The sequence below is a fragment of the Mandrillus leucophaeus genome, unplaced genomic scaffold (genome assembly GCF_000951045.1).
Source record: "Mandrillus leucophaeus isolate KB7577 unplaced genomic scaffold, Mleu.le_1.0 Scaffold5, whole genome shotgun sequence".
Lineage (NCBI taxonomy): Eukaryota > Metazoa > Chordata > Mammalia > Primates > Cercopithecidae > Mandrillus > Mandrillus leucophaeus.
In genome coordinates this window covers 14,155,884-14,173,813 of record NW_012105364.1, presented here as the reverse complement: position 1 = coordinate 14,173,813, position 17,930 = coordinate 14,155,884, and the positions used below count along the sequence as shown (strand labels likewise).

The 17,930-nt window shown below is 38.9% G+C and overlaps 1 protein-coding gene across 2 annotated transcripts; it reads left to right on the top strand.

Moving 5' to 3' along the window:
- Positions 1-2,021: 2,021 nt before the first annotated feature.
- On the top strand, positions 2,022-17,828 carry WNT16 (wingless-type MMTV integration site family, member 16). Of its 2 annotated transcripts, none has more exons than XM_011995974.1 (4): positions 2,022-2,135; positions 6,290-6,540; positions 8,416-8,702; positions 15,612-17,828. In XM_011995974.1, exons 1-4 carry the CDS (start codon positions 2,071-2,073, stop codon positions 16,074-16,076), a joined length of 1,068 nt encoding a protein of 355 aa, XP_011851364.1. In that variant the 5' UTR covers positions 2,022-2,070; the 3' UTR covers positions 16,077-17,828. The 2 variants fall into 2 exon arrangements, with proteins under 2 accessions (XP_011851364.1, XP_011851363.1); XM_011995973.1 differs by lacking the exon at positions 2,022-2,135 and adding an exon at positions 5,727-6,111.
- The last annotated feature ends 102 nt before the right edge of the window (positions 17,829-17,930 follow it).

The window sequence follows — 17,930 nt, the reverse complement described above, 5'->3', positions numbered from 1 at the left end:
TGAATGAAGTGACCACTCTTATTTGTCAAGGAATGTTTTTACTTTTATTCCCTTATTCCAAAAAGATTGCATAATTCCTACAAAATATCACTTTAAAAAATCTTGATGTACCCTCTTTTTTATTTTAAGTTTTTTAAGGATTGCTGGGGAAATGCTGGTAAGAGATAAGTCACTTTCTACTAACACTTTACAAGGCTTCTTCAACCTTAATTGCTAGGATGAGTAAACAAAAAACTTTTAACTTTTGTGGTTGTGGAAATTTAAAAAGCAAAGCATCATCCCTTTCCAACTCCTGCTCTTTCTCCTGGGACTATCACTGGTGTCTCCTCTGTTTCTCCAAGTCTGTCATTCCTGCGGGTTTTTCTGGCCACTAAAGGACAGCAGGCTATCCAGAATGCCATTCTCCACCCCCTTCTGAGAGCCAGTGGCCACAAGCCTGTGCTCTGTTCCACACTTGTAGCATCCAGGTGGAATTTAAAATAGAATGGATGGGGACCCAGTTATGTAAAAAGTCACCTCTGGTCTTCTGTTCTATCATGGGAGTTAAGACCAGCTGGGGTGCTTCTGGTATCAGTTTCCAGCACATAAGTCTCTGTGATCTGCAGCAGAAATTCTTACAACAGGGCCCTTAGAAGTCTCGTCCTCTGATGGGCTGCCAGAGGCAGAGTCCAAGGCATATCTCTGCAGGCAGACATTTTTTGCTGAGTTTCCCAGGGACTGAGAGAAAACTATCAGAAGGAAGAGGCTCCCCTGTTTTCTACAACTAGTAATCTACAACTGTCTTCGGCGGAAGATGGGATTTATTGCTGTCTAGCTACTTATCAGGTTCAGTTGGCTCAGCTGATTGGAGATGACAACAGTCACAGATTCAGCATCTTGAGAGAGCTCTTTTGAGTGAAATGAATATGCTTGAAATCTGGCTCTCCCCTCCCTAATTCCTTTTTCCAGAATACAGCTCAGAGCACCTTATCTCCGGCTAGGAAAACGAGTTTAAGTATATGCCCTCTGTGTGGAATCCAGAGACTACAGGTGCTTCAGTAACCAATGCAAACTTGCAGTCACGTGGTGATTTCTTAACATCACTAGTCAAAATCTAGGCAGCTGGGCTCAGATCATGAAATGACATAATATTAGCTTTCATTTATGTGTTTATTAAATGACTAATAATAAGATCTTCACAACATTTTATACATATGGACACTAGAAGCTTAAAAAGTTTATATAGTACAGTAAACCTCAGGTCTCACATTCTATTGGTCAGTGAATATTTTGTCCTCTCTTCAGTCACAAAACAAAATATAATAAATAGGTAAAGAAGCTCCTGCTTGCTGCGAAAGAAATAAACAATTTGAAATATGCAATTGTATACATGTTTGTAACTGACCTTTTACTTCATTCATCAAGTCTAAATAGACAGCATAATCCCCTCCAATGAGAGTAGAGTTGAATGCTTTATATTAATAGACATAAATTCAATTATGAAAGAGTCCCTCATTTTCATATGTCAGGATAAAATATCCGTAACTTCTTACATTCTCCAAATAAAATTTCATATGATCTGACAAGATTATATTGTAAAATTCAACCATTTTAAATGATTTCTGCAATTAAAATAGATTCATTTTCCTTGAAATCCAGAAGCAACAGTGAAGCTGGAGATATTAATACAAGATGGAGGCCAAAAAACCCTGGCTATGCCACCTTGCAGACTGAACCATCTTTCGGGTAGACAAGGTCCTGCCAATGGCTAGGGTTTCCTCCTCCTGCAGTCCCCTAGCAAATGCAGTTTCCCCCTCCTCACCATGTGCAAACACAAACACACACACACACACGTACCACTCTCCTCCCTCCAGCCCTATGGCTGCTCCAGTAAGAGATTCAGATCTGAAAAAGAAATTTTGATAATTTTACAAATGAAAAAACTGAGACTCAAAGTTGAAATGAATAGTACACGATCATCACCTGCTGACAGGAGCCCCGGTTACCCAACTTAGCCCAGTGCTCTTTCCACTGCCCCTCTCAGCCTGCAAAAACCACAGAGGGCAAAGCTAGAAAGATGGAAAGGCACCCATGCAGCTCACCGCTTGCCTCAGGGAGACCATCTTCACGGGGGCTTCTCAAAAGACCTCCCTAGAGTGGGTTTTGTTTATTTTCGGAGAACAAAACAACTTTTTAAATGTTTCAATGGAGAGATCTGTGAAATGTGATGTAAGGAACCATAGACACCAGTAAAATTTTGACCCAAAGACCCGATAATCTGAGTTTTAAGATTTTGGGATTTGATCGGGGAAAAAAAATTTATATATATGTAACACCTAACATCTCTCTCTACACACACACACACACACACACACACACGTGTATATGTTTTGAATTAGGTTATGCAGCAGTATGTTGTAGTGAAAAAAACAGGGTCTTGGCCAGGTGCCATGGATCCTGCCTATAATCCCAGCACTTTGGGAGGCTGAGGCAGGAGGATTGCTTGAGCCAGGAATTTGAGACCAGTCGGGGCAACATAGTGAGACCCCTGTCTCTACACAAAATGAAAAATTTAGCTGAATATAATGGTGCACACTTGTAGTCCCAGCTGCATGGGAGGCTGAGGGGGGAGGATCGCTTGTGCCTGGGAGTTGAGGCTGCAGTGAGCCATGATAGAGCCACTATACTCCAGCCTGGGCAACAGAGTGATACCTCATCTAAAAAAATAATTAAAAAAAAAAAAATGGAGGGTCCTCTAAAGGTAGATTGGGTTTTTTTGTTGTTGTTTTGTTTGTTTTTATTTTTTACCCTACTACTTATTAGCTGAGTAACCTTGAGCAAGTTTCTTAATCTCCCCAAATTAATTTCCTCATCTGTAAAGTGAGTGTCAATTTTGTTTAGAGAAAGATGGAGAATGAGACAGAGACAGAGAGACAAAGAGAGTAAAGAGTAAGAGGGATTTGGGGGCGTATGGCAGCTCTCAGAACATGAAAGTTCACAATGCCTGGAACGAAATTATCCTTCAAATGGCTGTTCATGGAATGAAAAGTCTGCTTCTTCAGCTGGGTCAGCTCCTAGAAATATGCCTCCTTTGCTTTGGAGACACAGACAGAATGATCCCTAAGGCTCTAGCCCATACAAAAAAGGTGCAAGACCACTCAGGCCCTAAAATTGTGTCTTGTGTTTGAAAATGTTTGACACAGTGGTCTCGGACTCTAAGGACAGAATACCCTCTGAGTGCACCCCAAAGACTTTATCTGGATGCCTAGATGGCGCCCAGAAAAATAATGAAGGTAACATTCAAGTGTCTCCTTCCCACTCTGATCCCCAAGAATGAAATACGTAATCTTCCTTTGTGTGTTCACAGCACACTCTACCTCATACATTTATTTCACTGTATTTTAGCTGCCTACTCCCTTGTCTGTCTTGCCAAGTAGACTGTGAATTCCACAATCATGTAAGTGCTATCCCCACTTTCTAACACACAATGGAGACTCAATATATATTTTTGATTTTTTGAAAAATCAAACACCTCTTTAAAGCATCTACCACTGTTGGCCCTAAAATCAGCCTAAGGTATGGATATTGCCCAGCACTCCCAACCCCAAGATTGCCTCCCTACTTCCAACTCCCCTTGAAATGAAGTAAATACTCTAGTTCCAGCATTTAGGCGTCTTACATATCGCTCAGGATGTTTCTCATAGTTAATCCACTTAAAAAATTGTGTTCAAAAAAGGATCTCATGTACTAGGCCCAATGGTAGTGGTACAGCAATGAATCCACCATGGTCCCTCTTGGAGAAGCTCACAGAATAAAGCGAGCTGGGATGAAGGCTCTGACTTTCAGAGAGGCCACTAGCCATTAGCCAAAATATTTCTGGATTAGTATCTCTATCCTATCATCAACTTGACTCCTTGACTCTTTAAAATGTGGCTTTAGAACCTGGTACATAGTGTACACTCAATACACATTTGTTGGATAAGGAAGTGAGTGGGATAGGATGAAAATTTCAGTGAGCTTTTATTGTTCTAGGCTATTTGATATAGGAGATAAGCAGCTAATGTTATCAAATCCTGTTTTTGTTTTTTGTTTTTTGTTTTTTTTTTCGAGTCAGAGTCTCACTCTGCGCCATAGGCTGGAGTGCAGTGGCACTATCTCAGCTCACTGCAACCTCCACCTCCTGGTTTCAAGCAATTATCCTGTCTTAGCGTCCCGAGTAGCTGGGATTACAGGTGTGCACCACCACACCCAGCTAATTTTGTATTTTTAGTAGGGACAGGGTTTCACCACGTTGGCCATGCTGGTCTTGAACTCCTGACCTCAGGTGATCCGCCCACCTTGGCCTCCAAATTGCTGGGATTACAGGTGTGAGCCGCTGCACCTCACCCCAAATCCTTTATTTAAGTAATTTTGGCTTTTGGCACCCAATGAACTGATACATCCACCATAGGAATGTATTAACACTTCAAAAGATCTCTAAGGACAGATAACACTTCTTAGAAACATTTCTTGTGTCTGATTAGGTGAGGTAGGCTTTTCTAATACCACAGCTAAACATGTTGCCCTTGCCTTCAGATAACTCTGGGAGACCTTCCATCCTATCAAACACTGACTAACTAACCTTCCAAATCTGCCAGTCACTAGAAGGCTTCCTGCTTCTGAACTATCTTTGGCTCCAGGGAGTGGTACCCTGCTAGATTCTTTAATCTCCCTTACTGATCATCTAAACTTATTTTCTTTTACACTTGTGTGTGGTTTATTTGCACAGTTGCGGGAAGAGATCTTGTCTTTATAAATTCCCACAGGACTAGGCACACAGCACGTGTTTAATAAGTACGTTTTTAAAAATGTGTCTTCCATGTATAGCCCTGCCCTGCAGGGCCGCATCGGGTAGGTGGCAAAAGCGGTGCCCAATCCTAGGGAACTTTCAACTGAGGCTTGGGGAGAAGGGCGGGCACCCTCCCACCGTGAGAATCGTAAGGTAGGACTGGAGAAAAAGGTCAGAGCACATCTCTCATGTACTCTAGAACTCTCCAGACAGCTCTCACTTTCTTTGTCCCCATCTTCTGCAGGGGACTTATAGCGTTCTCAGGGACGGCAGGAAATAAGACAAACAGGGAAAAGGAAATCACAGAGCACGACTTAAATATGGCAGATGAGATGCTAGACTGGAATCTTCTCTTTGGCTCAAAATAAATGCATACATAAATGACAGTGATTGTAAGTCTGACAGCACTTCACCCACTCTCTAAAGTCTCCTGACAGTGGGACCTCAAGCAGGGGACTGGAAGGTCAATTTGTTTGGTACCAACTCTGACTCAAAAAGATTATTCTCCTATGAGGTGAAGGAGAAGAAAAAAAGAAGGGCAGTGACATTTTCCAGCCACTACACCCAGAGGGTAACCCAGATGTTGGTGGGATGGGTGGGACTCATCAAACCCACGCTTTCCCTCAAGGTTGCTAAGACAGAAGCATCCTGTCAGTCTTCGGGTTGAATCAACCCCACAACTACCCGCTCTAAGGAGACTGTGACTGCAGGAAAGGTCATGACACACCCGGGTCTGGACACGCTGTCCCTGAGGCCTGGGCCGGGGCGCCCCCCGCGGAGCCGCTCTCCACCAATGAGAGCCTCAGGTCCCGAGATGATGAGATGCGGGGCCGCTGCTCAGCCAATCAGGCGCCAGGCTCGGCCAGGGGGAGGAGATGGGAGGAGAGGCCGGGGGCGATGGAGACGCGGATACATCAACAGAAGTTTCTCACCTAGGAATGCGAGGGGCGCTCGCGCATCTCCTGCACATCTCCACCTCTGCGCAGGAGGAAAGCCCCAAAGCTGCTCTCTCCACCTCTCCTACAGCTCCCTGCAAACGAGGGCGAAGCTGCTGAGAGCCCCTATGACTGCTGGCTTTTAATGTTGTATGCAAGGAGGAAGAGGGCGAGGGATAACTTGGTGCTGGACAACTGACCTGCGGCCCGAAGGGCCTCTGGGGAGGGGGTGCAAAAGAGGAGCGGCTGGTCTCGGGGACTCCATGCGGGGGCCATGGACAGGGCGGCGCTCCTGGGACTGGCCCGCCTGTGCGCGCTGTGGGCAGCCTTGCTCGTGCTGTTCCCCTACGGAGCCCAAGGAAACTGGATGTGAGTATGAAGGTAGCAGGGACGCATCGGGTAGGTGACAAAAGGGGTGCCCAATCCTAGGGAACTTTCAACTGAGGCTGGGGGAGAAGGGCGGGGACCCTCGGACGAGTGACCTAATTTTTCGGAAAACATCTGGGATTGGGGAGCGGCTTACTCTGCGGGCGGCCGTGTCTTACAGGTGGTTGGGCATTGCCTCCTTCGGGGTTCCAGAGAAGCTGGGCTGCGCCAATTTGCCGCTGAACAGCCGCCAGAAGGAGCTGTGCAAGAGGAAGCCGTACCTGCTGCCGAGCATCCGAGAGGGCGCCCGGCTGGGCATTCAGGAGTGCAGGAGTCAGTTCAGACACGAGAGATGGAACTGCATGATCACCGCTGCTGCCACCACCGCCCCGATGGGCGCCAGCCCCCTCTTTGGCTACGAGCTGAGCAGCGGTGAGTCCTGGGACCTTAGGGGTTGTTGGGGGACGGAAGGCGACAACTCCTCCACCGGTGCCTCCAAATAAAGTAAATAGTGCTATATGGTCCTGTAGCTCTCTAAGTTCCAAAAGAGGCCCTTTAGTGCACGGGGATTGAGAGCTACAGAGGCCAGACCTGGGGAGCAGGTGCGAGCTTGGAGGGAGGTGACTCCCCAGGTCCAGAGCGGAGCGCTCGGGGCTGGAGCTCTTCCTCTTTCCTGCGGTGCCCCGCCAGAGTCGGAAAAAAACCTCTAATTCTCCTAGCCCGCCGACCCCCTCGGACCCCGTAGCGCCCCCCTACGTGGGTGACCAGCTGGAGAAACATGATGTCGGCAGCGGGGAATGCGGCTGCCGCATCTGCTTTGATTTAACCAACTCCGCTGCGCACCAAGTCCTGGACAAGTGGCTAATTGCAGCGAAGCCCCACCTTTATTGGCTCCTATGAGCACCGAGTTGACAGAATAATGGTGATTTTTAAAGCGACTGTCCGTGACCACCCAACGTGCGGCTAACCTGAGCAGGACCACTTGTGCGCTCCTCGTTTCTTTGGCCTTTCATCTCTTTCCTCCTCGGCACACTCCCGCGGCGCGGGAAGCTGCAGGAAAACAAAGTTCTACTTCCACGTGCGTAGTGACTTGGTATGGATAAAGGTACAGGGAGCCAGGATTGTTCCTGGAATATCAGCAGATCCAAAGAATGTTCGGACTGGGGCGCTGAAAGATGCGCTGTTGTTTTTCATGTTCATTTCCGTTCCCCCTCCGCCTTTGACCCTTCTCCACGGAGTCCCTGCGCGCACCCCCGCCGAGCTGCGCACCTCCCCCGCGGCGTTTTGGCCGTCACGCCCTTCCGAAGGAGCCCTGGCCCCCGTAGAGAGAGAGAAAAAAAAAAAAAAAAGAGAGAGAGAGAGAGAAAGAGAAAGAAATAAAGAGAAAATAGATGTGTTCTTCACAGTTGCTGAAATGCATCAGCTGTTGAAAAGGTTTATTGGACAACGGGCATGAAACTGTTTCTACTCCAAACTAAACATCTGGAAAGAAAAAAAAAAAGTCGCCTGCTGATTCCCTTCTAGTCCACTTTATTAATATTTAAATGGACTTTAATTTTCAAAGATTTTAGCTCAAACTCTACTGCAGGTGTGCTAAATGCATCATTTTCAATATGCAGTATTTTTAATAGAATTGTGTTTTTGCTAGTGATATTTTAATTATCTTACCTTTCGTTGCCTTAAGACTGTAAGAGGACTAGCTAATACTATATAAAATATTTAACCGTTTCATGTTAATGTGAGATTAATCTTTAATGTGAAAGTGTACCGCACCGTTTACTAATTGCTTTGGTCTTTCCTTAGTTTAATTTTCATTCTGACACGTATTATTTATGCAGATAAATCACACCAAAATGTTCAGCTTGTGTTCTGTGAGAGCACATTTTAAATTTAAAAAGAAGAGTAGTGTAGTTTTCTTTGGGTGTTGTATTACCGTTTACAGTATCTGTGCAAAGAATTTTTAATTCAGCATGTATTACTGAGCTATGACTGTCAACTATGCACTAAACTGGGTGCAAACATACATTTCAAATTTAAAAAATAAAGAGATGATTTTAAGGTAAAGGGATAATGTATGACCATGTAGAATATGACAATCTGTTCAAGTGGAATACTGAAAATTAATATTGCTTTTTAAGAGACTAGAACAAGAGCAAATCTTCCTTTCTAAATGTGTACTCGTTAAAGCATCCATTGTAAGCAACTGAAAAATTACTTGTTTAGTAAGATGATGAGTAGGAGGCTTTGTTCTGAACATAAACAGAGAGTTGCCTGGGTCTCTAATTTAGCAATTTATATTTTTTCTAGGCACCAAAGAGACAGCATTTATTTATGCTGTGATGGCTGCAGGCCTGGTGCATTCTGTGACCAGGTCATGCAGTGCAGGCAACATGACAGAGTGTTCCTGTGACACCACCTTGCAGAATGGCGGCTCAGCAAGTGAAGGATGGCACTGGGGGGGCTGCTCCGATGATGTCCAGTATGGCATGTGGTTCAGCAGAAAGTTCCTAGATTTCCCCATCAGAAACACCACGGGCAAAGAAAACAAAGTACTATTAGCAATGAACCTACATAACAATGAAGCTGGAAGGCAGGTATGTATTAGAAAATGGAATAATCAAAATTCGGTGCCTTTAGGTAAATAACTAGGATTACACATCCGGATGAAACTGTCCAAATGACTTAAAAACCAAACACTGGCAGCCCTCAAGTGGGATCCTGAAATTAATATTGTTTTTAAAAGACTACAGCAGTAGAAAATTATCCTTTCTAAATATATATGCATTAAAGCATCCATAGTAAGCAATTGAAAAATTCCTTCTCTGGTAAGAGGATGAATAGGAGGCTTTGATTAGAATAAATAAATATGCATGTGTGTGTGTGTGTGTATATATTCACATTTGCATATATATTACATATGTGTATTTTATATATATATATATTTTTTTTTTTTTTAACTCTTTAATGAATATGTACTAACCACAATTTTGGTTCTCTGATATGAGTTAAACCGTGTTATAGGATGTGTTTGTGGTTGTATACTGTGTATCTCTAAAACTTTAATTTTAATATAATAGATGCACAATGCCTGTAGGGTTCGTTGGTTCTACCCCCTTAGTCGTGGAGCCAGAATAGGGTCTACAGTGTATGCCTTTCTAATAGGACTGAGTCAAATTTCATTTTCCCCAAGATGAAATTTTATTATGTTTTAAAAAATCTACTTTTTAGTAGATGGCAATGGCTCCTAACCATGTTGTCAGTTTTGTACTTACCTTTTTCTAGAAAACATTCTTAGGGAATACATACCTTTAACTAATATTTTTTGTAAAGGAAAGTTTTTTTTTTTAAGGGAAATAGTTATTTTATTATAAAGCAATGTAGGTTAATTTTTAAAATTCATAAATACTCCTAAGCATAAATAAGCTATAGATACATTAAACCTATAGATACTTTAAAATATCGGTATCTTAAAGATACAGAGGAGGCACATTTGAAGAACTGCTACGTAATTGACATCTTTTATGAATTCTACATTTTTATACTGTTTTCTTAAAATGCATCATTCTTGTAGCTAAATTTGACTTATACATATTCACGTTAGTGAATGTTGACACAATAAAGTTTGAGTTCTACAACATAATTGACCTAGTTGGCAATTCATAGTGACTTTTCTAAAAGAGTCTAAATCTTTTATATGAATATATATTTTCTATATTGTAATAAACTTTTTCAGGACAGGAATATTAGCACGTATCATATATTTTTGTAAATATTCAATAACCTATAAAGGTCCAAAAGTAATTATTGCAATTTGCCACATTCTTCTGTAATAAATAAAACAAGTTGCCATATCTCTTAGGAATCTTAAAAGTGTATGTTGCATTTGTTTCCCATTTTTGGAAAGTGAATAAATAGAACCTATTTAGAATAGTTACAAGTTACCTCCAGTTTTCTTTACTTAGTCCATTTAAAATACAAAAACAGAAAAGTCAGTAAATATATCACCGTAAGACTTCAAATTCAAATTTGAATTTTAATTCAATTTAAATATTTAATTCAAAATAGCAAAATAGAAAGTAGGAATGTCAGTAAATAGCTATGTAACTTTTTCGTATGTTTGTTTATAAAAATTTTAAAGTTACTTTATTTTACTAGAATAACTCTTGCCCAACACCATAGTTATGCACATGTCTCTTACTCTTAAGGTTTTACATTTAAAAAAAAATGAGTGAGACGTTGCTTCAATATAAATATTATACAGTAAGGGAATTTTTATTATTTCTAGAATATTAATTTTAAAAATATGTTCTTAAAACTCTGGAGTTAAAATTAGAGATAAGATTATTCAAATTAATATATTTTTAAAGCAAGGAAACAAATACATGAGTGTTTGTTATCAATAGACCTTAAATCTCCTTTAGCCATTCTTTAAGTAAATTTGGTAGAGATTTTTAATAAACTAGAAATTTAGAACACAAAAACTCATGTTGTGATTGATTCTCTTAAATAAAATCATCTTGGGACCTATAAAAAACCCTGAAGCATTCTAAAATATATTTTTATTGTAACATCCGGCAGCTATTTGGTTTTATTTTATACTGTGTGTTTTTCAAATTAGGTAGTAATATTCCTCTCTGTAACTGTTAATGTTAATCTTAAACTATTATTTATATTCTGATTTTATTAAAAACACACTTCCTATTCACCATTAATTTTAATCCATTTTTGCTGGCAAAAATAGTTTTCTAACATTACCTAGGTTCTTGCTATTATTCTAACTAGCTTGAAAACAATTCAATTTATGCATATACGCACATTTTATGTAAATCTCTGAGTTTTCTCTACTGAATCATTTTTTCACATTGTTCATTTTTGGTTCATATTGTTTCACGTTTAGATGAAATCTTAAAATATTAGAAAACATTTACCTGGTTATTTGGTAGGTACTATGCTGGTGTTTTTGTTGTTGTTTTTATTTTCTCATGAGGTATTATAATTCCACATAGTTTTGTATTTTTCTTTCTATTGGTGGCAAAAACAAACAAACAAACAAAAAAACAAAAAAACACGTAAAGGAAGTTTCCTGGCTATTGTCTAACATGGACGAGCAATCAAGTCAGTTTTTTCAACACTGGCAATTAGGATTTTAATCTGATAGGCATATTCTTCTGAGTCAAATCCAGGTCTGTATTCAATTGAGTTGATTTTCTTAGCCTCAAAATCACAAACTCAAAATGTAGGAAAGCATTCAGAGAAATGTGGGTACTGGCGCTTAGTAGTACTGTGAGCAGGATAGATGATTTTCTAACCGCTAACCTTAAATACTCTGATTCCCACTTGGTTTCTGACACCATTCCTAAAGTTATGACTCCAAGAATAATGTTGCCGAACGGTGATTGGCTAACAGAATGATGTGATGTCTTCCAGGGGCAGAACTTCTGGGAATAATGTGACTTGGAATATTTATGGGTATTTCTTTTGGTGTGCTTAAAATATTTCCATTCTTCCCATGTCCACCTCATAAACTTTTAAGTTTCTCTACCCCATAATTTGTTTTATGATGAGTAACTCAACAAAGTGGGAAGGGCGCAATCCCAAATTTTCATTGACCTATTCCAAGAATATTTATAAGTAGTTGAACAACACATAGTGTTTTGCTTTTCAGTAGGTTCGAATATATTTTTGGACAAAAAGGGACAAAATGGGTCAGAGGAACAGGAATCCTACGTACACCCATCCAACCTCATGTCGCAGTTTTTATAAAAACTTAGATCATCTGATAGTTGAGAAAATGAAATGTTAGTCACAAAACGTTCCACAACAATTTTCTGGCCATTTTTGTAAAATTCAGACAAAGTAATTTACTGAAAAACAATCACCAACTGCCACATTACCTCTGAGTCAAAATTGTGGAACCAATCAGTTCTTAAACCACTTCTCAGGCGGTTTCTATGTTTACATAAAGTATTAATGATGCATCTTTCCTATTTCACTTCATTAGAAATTTATCAAACCAAAACTTACACGAGGAATCCAGTAGATTAAATGCTACCCTCCTGATTGCTCTGACATAGTTTAAAAATATTCCACCAAAATGTGCACATCTGTTTGCAATAGTTAACAAAACATTCCTCTGTTAATATCGTTATAAACCTTAACAACTCAACTAGAGTAGAGAAAGGAATTTTCTCATAACCACACAGCACTCATTCCTTTGCTATTCTCTTATGTTCCTGTTAGCAGAAAATGATGGTGATATCGCTGTAATTCAGAATGGCTATTTAACATTAATTAAGAATCCTGGAGGAAAATCTCCAGAATACACTTTTTGGGGGAACATTCGTGCAATTTCCTTAAATATACTTGCATTTTCCACTTTCACTTTTCCTTATTCTACTAAAATTATCCTGATGCATATAAATACCTTATATTATTTATCACCAGCTTTACTCATGTAAGACAAACGTCTTAACCAGACTTTATTTTTCTGTAAAATTGAAATAATAAGTAACTGCTTATTAACTAGCTACTATGTGCAACAAATTTCTTCCTCTAAAACTGAATCAGATAAAATATTTATTAAAATGTGCTCTGAGAAGCAGAATTCTAATTCTGTAGAATTAAACTTTGTGTATGTGTGTGTGTTTATCTGTCCTTGAATTTTGCATTTCATCATTTCTGCGTGGTGATTACATTGCTTTATTCTAATTCCAGATTGTCCAAGTTCTTTCCTTGGAGTATTATGGGGGTATAATATTTTAAATTCCAGGTCAGGTTATTGATATTTTTTTCCTTGAAGTTCATTTATCTTTCTGTCCTAAAATACATGTATATATATAGATAGATAGATAGATAGATATATCTATAAATATTCTAAGAATATGTATATACCTCTATAGATGTTCAAAGATACAAAAATAATATATATCATATATAATAAAGATATTATTTCTTTTATTATGTTTATTGTTAGGGACACCTATAATTCAAAGGTAATAGAATAAAATTCTTTAAATTGTCATCACTGAAAAATCATAAATTCCATGTATGTATTCAAAAAGGCTAATTTTCTAGGAGAGAAACCTTTCCGTAATTTCAATACAAATTCAGTAGGTGATGTAATTGAATGTGAAAATCAGTCTCTCTTTTGATCCTTCATCATGATGTAGTGCGTAACTTTCATGGAATAACACTATTGTGGATGAGGCTAAAGCTAAGGAATTGAAAAAGAGAGCCCAGCCGGCTCAAAACAATACCATTAACCTCTTAGCAGTGACACGTGTTTAAGAAGGTGGTTTTTATTACTCCCTCTTGATTCAACAGAGGATGAGATAAAACTGTTCAAGCGAGCTGGACCAATTATTCAATAAGTATTTGATGAGCATCTACTGTGTCCCTCATGCTGTACAAATTGGCAACATCTTACATGATGTCTGAAGTGACTAATAAAAGAAAAAGTTGGCTCCTCAGTTATGATCCAGGGGAGAAACAGCTTTAAATCACTAAGTGATGATTGTAAAGAAGGCTGATCAACTTAAACATGGAAACATACATTGTTATGTTTTTAGTGTTCTTTGGACAATTATGTTTTGTTATTACCCAGCACTGATAGATTTTCCTCGTAACCTTTGGGAGCTTAAAATTTGAACAAAGGTAGGCAGATCACATTTATCTGAACATTTTATTGCCCAGAAATATTTTAAAGAATTGAGGGTTTTGTGAATATGAAATGCCATAAATTTAAAGAAACACGCCTCTGTGTCATACTTTATAAATTGCTGTCATACAATCGCAGGACACCTTTTGCCCTGGGTTAAGAAGAAATAGATACATCTATTGGTTTCTTAGTTTTCTGAATTAAAAAAAAGCTTATGTGCACTACTAAGAAATATCAAGCATTGCATAAATCAATACCATATGCTCTTATTTAAGGTTGCAAATGTTATTATTTGTGTGTAATATTGTCTCATTAGATAGTTTAGACATTTTTAAACTTTGTTTGAAAACATAATATTCTGCAAACAGGTCAATGTCAGCTTTGGTACAAAATAGCAAAGTGTAGACCCCTGTCATTTTATTGTTTTGATAAGAATTGTAAGTGGAATTTAAACTGTGAGGTTTTTCCTTTCTTTGGTGAGATTACATACATAATTTCCAAGTTATTGAATGGATGGATCCATCTTTCATTTTACCCAGCATGTTGACAGAACGTCAACTCCACAGCTAGCCCTGACGATTTATTAATCTGTTCTGCCATCGTCTGGGGATTGAAGGAAGCTATGCTGGCTAGCCTGGTATGTAAAAGATTAGAGCCCCAAACTTTTGAAATCTCTATATTGTTTTTGCACCCTTAGCCTTACTGGAAATGTTTATCTCAACTCTAACTGTACCTTCTTTTTCAGAGAAAGGGGCTTTTATTTAGACCATAGTGTGTGCCAGGCATTGGACTATTACAAATCTATGTAGTTTCATTTAATTTCTTAATCTGTTTCAACTGAACTTAGCACTTATAATTGAAAAAATTACATAAACATTATCCCCTTTTCCATGCTAGGATAGTGCTACTGATTCATCAAGGATGGGGCATGTGTTTTGAATTAATTTTCCAGAAAAGGAGAATTTGCTGGGGGGAGCCACCATACTGTAGCTCCTTCTCCTTTTGACCACCTAAACCGGATTTGTCATAGTTTCTCATGTGGCCTGGAACCAGGGGATAGCATAGTTCACCACCTCCACCCCTCCCTTTGTATGTAACTGACTTTCATAGTGATCAAACTTGAGAACTCTCAATTGAATCAATAGGTCTCATCCCTGGATGCTCATTAAAATAATCTCAGCAGCTTTGTGAAAGTCCCATGGCCTGGACACCCCACCCCCAGCCCAACCAATGAAATCAGAATCTGAGAGGTTTCAGCATTGGTTATTTGTAAAGTTCCATGATGTTTCTATGCACCGTGAGAGCTGAGGGTAACTTCTCTCTCAGTGCTTTTCAAATTTTAATGACAATCTTGTTAAAGTGCAGCTTTTGGTTCTGTAGGTCTGGAGTAGGGCCTGAGAGTCTGCATTTCTCACAAGTGGTGCTGGTGTTGCTGGTCCCTGAGCTGTATTCTGAGTAACAAGGTGTCGAATGGTATCAGGAACATACAGGCACGCACGAGCATCCTACCACATTCAAAATTAGAACGGGGATTAGAAATAGAAGTCATTTCCTTTTGTTATCGCAGATAATCTCCAATAATATTAGTCTGGTCCACTACTTTAAGTACAGCTTGGAAAGGTTTGCTCTGAAGGGACAAGAAATTTGGACAAAACATTTGGGACAAAAACAAAAGGACAAAACATTTGAAACCTACGCAATTTTAAAGATCATTTATGTTCAAAACCATCATTTTTATTCAAGAGGAAATAGAGCCAGAAAGTTAAGTGATTAGATTAACTGTGCTTCTGTTGTTGAGTAAAACACTTTATGATTGATAGATGAACACGATTACTGTTGGTTTCAGGCTGTCGCCAAGTTGATGTCAGTAGACTGCCGCTGCCACGGAGTTTCCGGCTCCTGTGCTGTGAAAACATGCTGGAAAACCATGTCTTCTTTTGAAAAGATTGGCCATTTGTTGAAGGATAAATATGAAAACAGTATCCAAATATCAGACAAAATAAAGAGGAAAATGCGCAGGAGAGAAAAAGATCAGAGGAAAATACCAATCCACAAGGATGATCTGCTCTATGTTAATAAGTCTCCCAACTACTGTGTAGAAGATAAGAAACTGGGAATCCCAGGGACACAAGGCAGAGAATGCAACCGTACATCAGAGGGTGCAGATGGCTGCAACCTCCTCTGCTGTGGCCGAGGTTACAACACCCACGTGGTCCGGCACGTGGAGAGGTGTGAGTGTAAGTTCGTCTGGTGCTGCTATGTCCGTTGCAGGAGGTGTGAAAGCATGACTGATGTCCACACTTGCAAGTAACCACTCCATCCAGCCTTGGACAAGATGCCTCAGCAATACACAATGGCATTGCAACCAGAAGGGTGCCCCTCCCTGTGCAGCTAGTAAAGTTGACTTTTGCAGTGGAACCCCCAGAACCTTGGACCTCTCTGAGAGTTTCCCTTACCTGATCGACATATTTTCCTTTATCTGATCAACCCATTGATCGTGTGGATTTCTTGGGATTCTAATGTTGAAAAGGTTTATATTCACCTTTTGGTGATTTGGGGAATATATATTGACATACGAGGAAAATAATCTGTTTCCTAAGCAAGAAATAACAGGAAAGATCCCTCATGCCAGGAGCCCTGCCACACTCAGGATAAGATCCTTGAATATGGAACTTAGTTTCAGGACTCAATAATGGTGGGTGAACATTAGTCATTTTTAAAAGACACCTCTTATAGCAATAAGGAGACATTCACCTGAATCTCATTTATTCTCTCAGTATTTTAATTGAAGAAATCATACTGCTTGTGCGTAGACAGAAGATGTTGAAAAGTTAACATAAGCATTGGGTGCTGACTTACTCTTTCATGCACTTCCAAAGAAAGGATTCCAAAAAAAGAATCTTCTTAAGTGATACAATATCCCTAAAAAAATGGTCGTTACAGATGTTTAGTGACAAAGAATCAATATGTATAAAGTAAAATGAATGATTTAGATTTTAAGTGCCTTTTCACTGGGAGAATCTGGAAAACCCTCCATAAGGTATATAGCAATCTTTGATCTTTAGATTCATACTTTTATCACAGACCAGTTTCAACTGTTAAAAACCCACCTCTGAGATACTAGGGGGGAGGATCCTGAAACGTGGGAAAAGTAGAGGTAAAAAGTGAGGTAAAAATACAATTTCATACATTGTAAAGAAAAGCACCCTTTAAATGTATAAAGACAGTGTTTTGTATAGTATTTTGTTTAAAAGGTTTCAATTTTGTAAATACAGTACTTAAGTTATATGATCTATATTACAACATTTATTGACAAAGCCCAAGAACTAAGGCAGTAAAATTATCTCATAAATAAGATTAGCTTCTTTTTTTTCTCATACTACTAACGCTATTTTTTTGGACATCGAAGAGAATTTAACTTAGCAGTTAGTTATATGGATGTGTATTTCTTGCTAAAATGATAGTTTTATATGTTGTAGATTAAAATATGTCACAAAATATCAAAAATTGTGTTATTTCAGCAGTAAGGTTAATTGAATTCTCTTGTCACATTAGTTATGCTTAACTCTTAAGGTTATTATAATAAATTATATTAGTAAAAGTCTTAACTGGAAAAATCGAAATCAGAGTAGTGATCAGTTTGATTTGATATCCTGGATATTTATTATATTTTATGTAATGCTGCATTTCTATTTGAGTGTTGAGTGGTCTTTCTTGTATTAATATTCATGCATGTATATTCATCATATTTTACAAGATTCCTGGTAAAAATTACAGGGCTCTATTTAAGGTTGTATTTTAATGTAAATGCTTATGTTTTTTATGAATTGTTAAATATTTCAGTATTATATAGAAAAAATAATTTTCTAAATTCAGAATGGACAAAGAGAATATTCATTTTCTTATTAATAAGATAAAGAAATGTTTCCCTGCCCTACTGTCTTCATTCTATTTCTCTTTAATTTTATTCACTGAGACAGAGAAACAATTTTTGAAAAAGAGCAAACCCATGGAAAATGTCTCAGGTCTAATATTAAAATCAAGACTAAGCATTTAACTGTGATTGTAAAGTTTGACAAAGTTATTATTTACTAAATGAGAGGCACAGAAATGGCAAATGTTCGAATATAGTGCATATTTAAAAGTGGTTTTCCAGTCTTTAGCA

What these genes read in the sequence shown, in the direction of transcription:
- WNT16 (XM_011995973.1), top strand. Translation starts at nt 6,017, where the DNA reads ATGGACAGGGCGGCGCTCCTGGGACTGGCCCGCCTGTGCGCGCTGTGG. An exon ending in TGGCTACGAGCTGAGCAGCG is followed by an intron (nt 6,541 to 8,415) that starts GTGAGTCCTGGG and finishes TATTTTTTCTAG; the next exon opens with GCACCAAAGAGACAGCATTT. An exon ending in ACAATGAAGCTGGAAGGCAG is followed by an intron (nt 8,703 to 15,611) that starts GTATGTATTAGA and finishes TGTTGGTTTCAG; the next exon opens with GCTGTCGCCAAGTTGATGTC.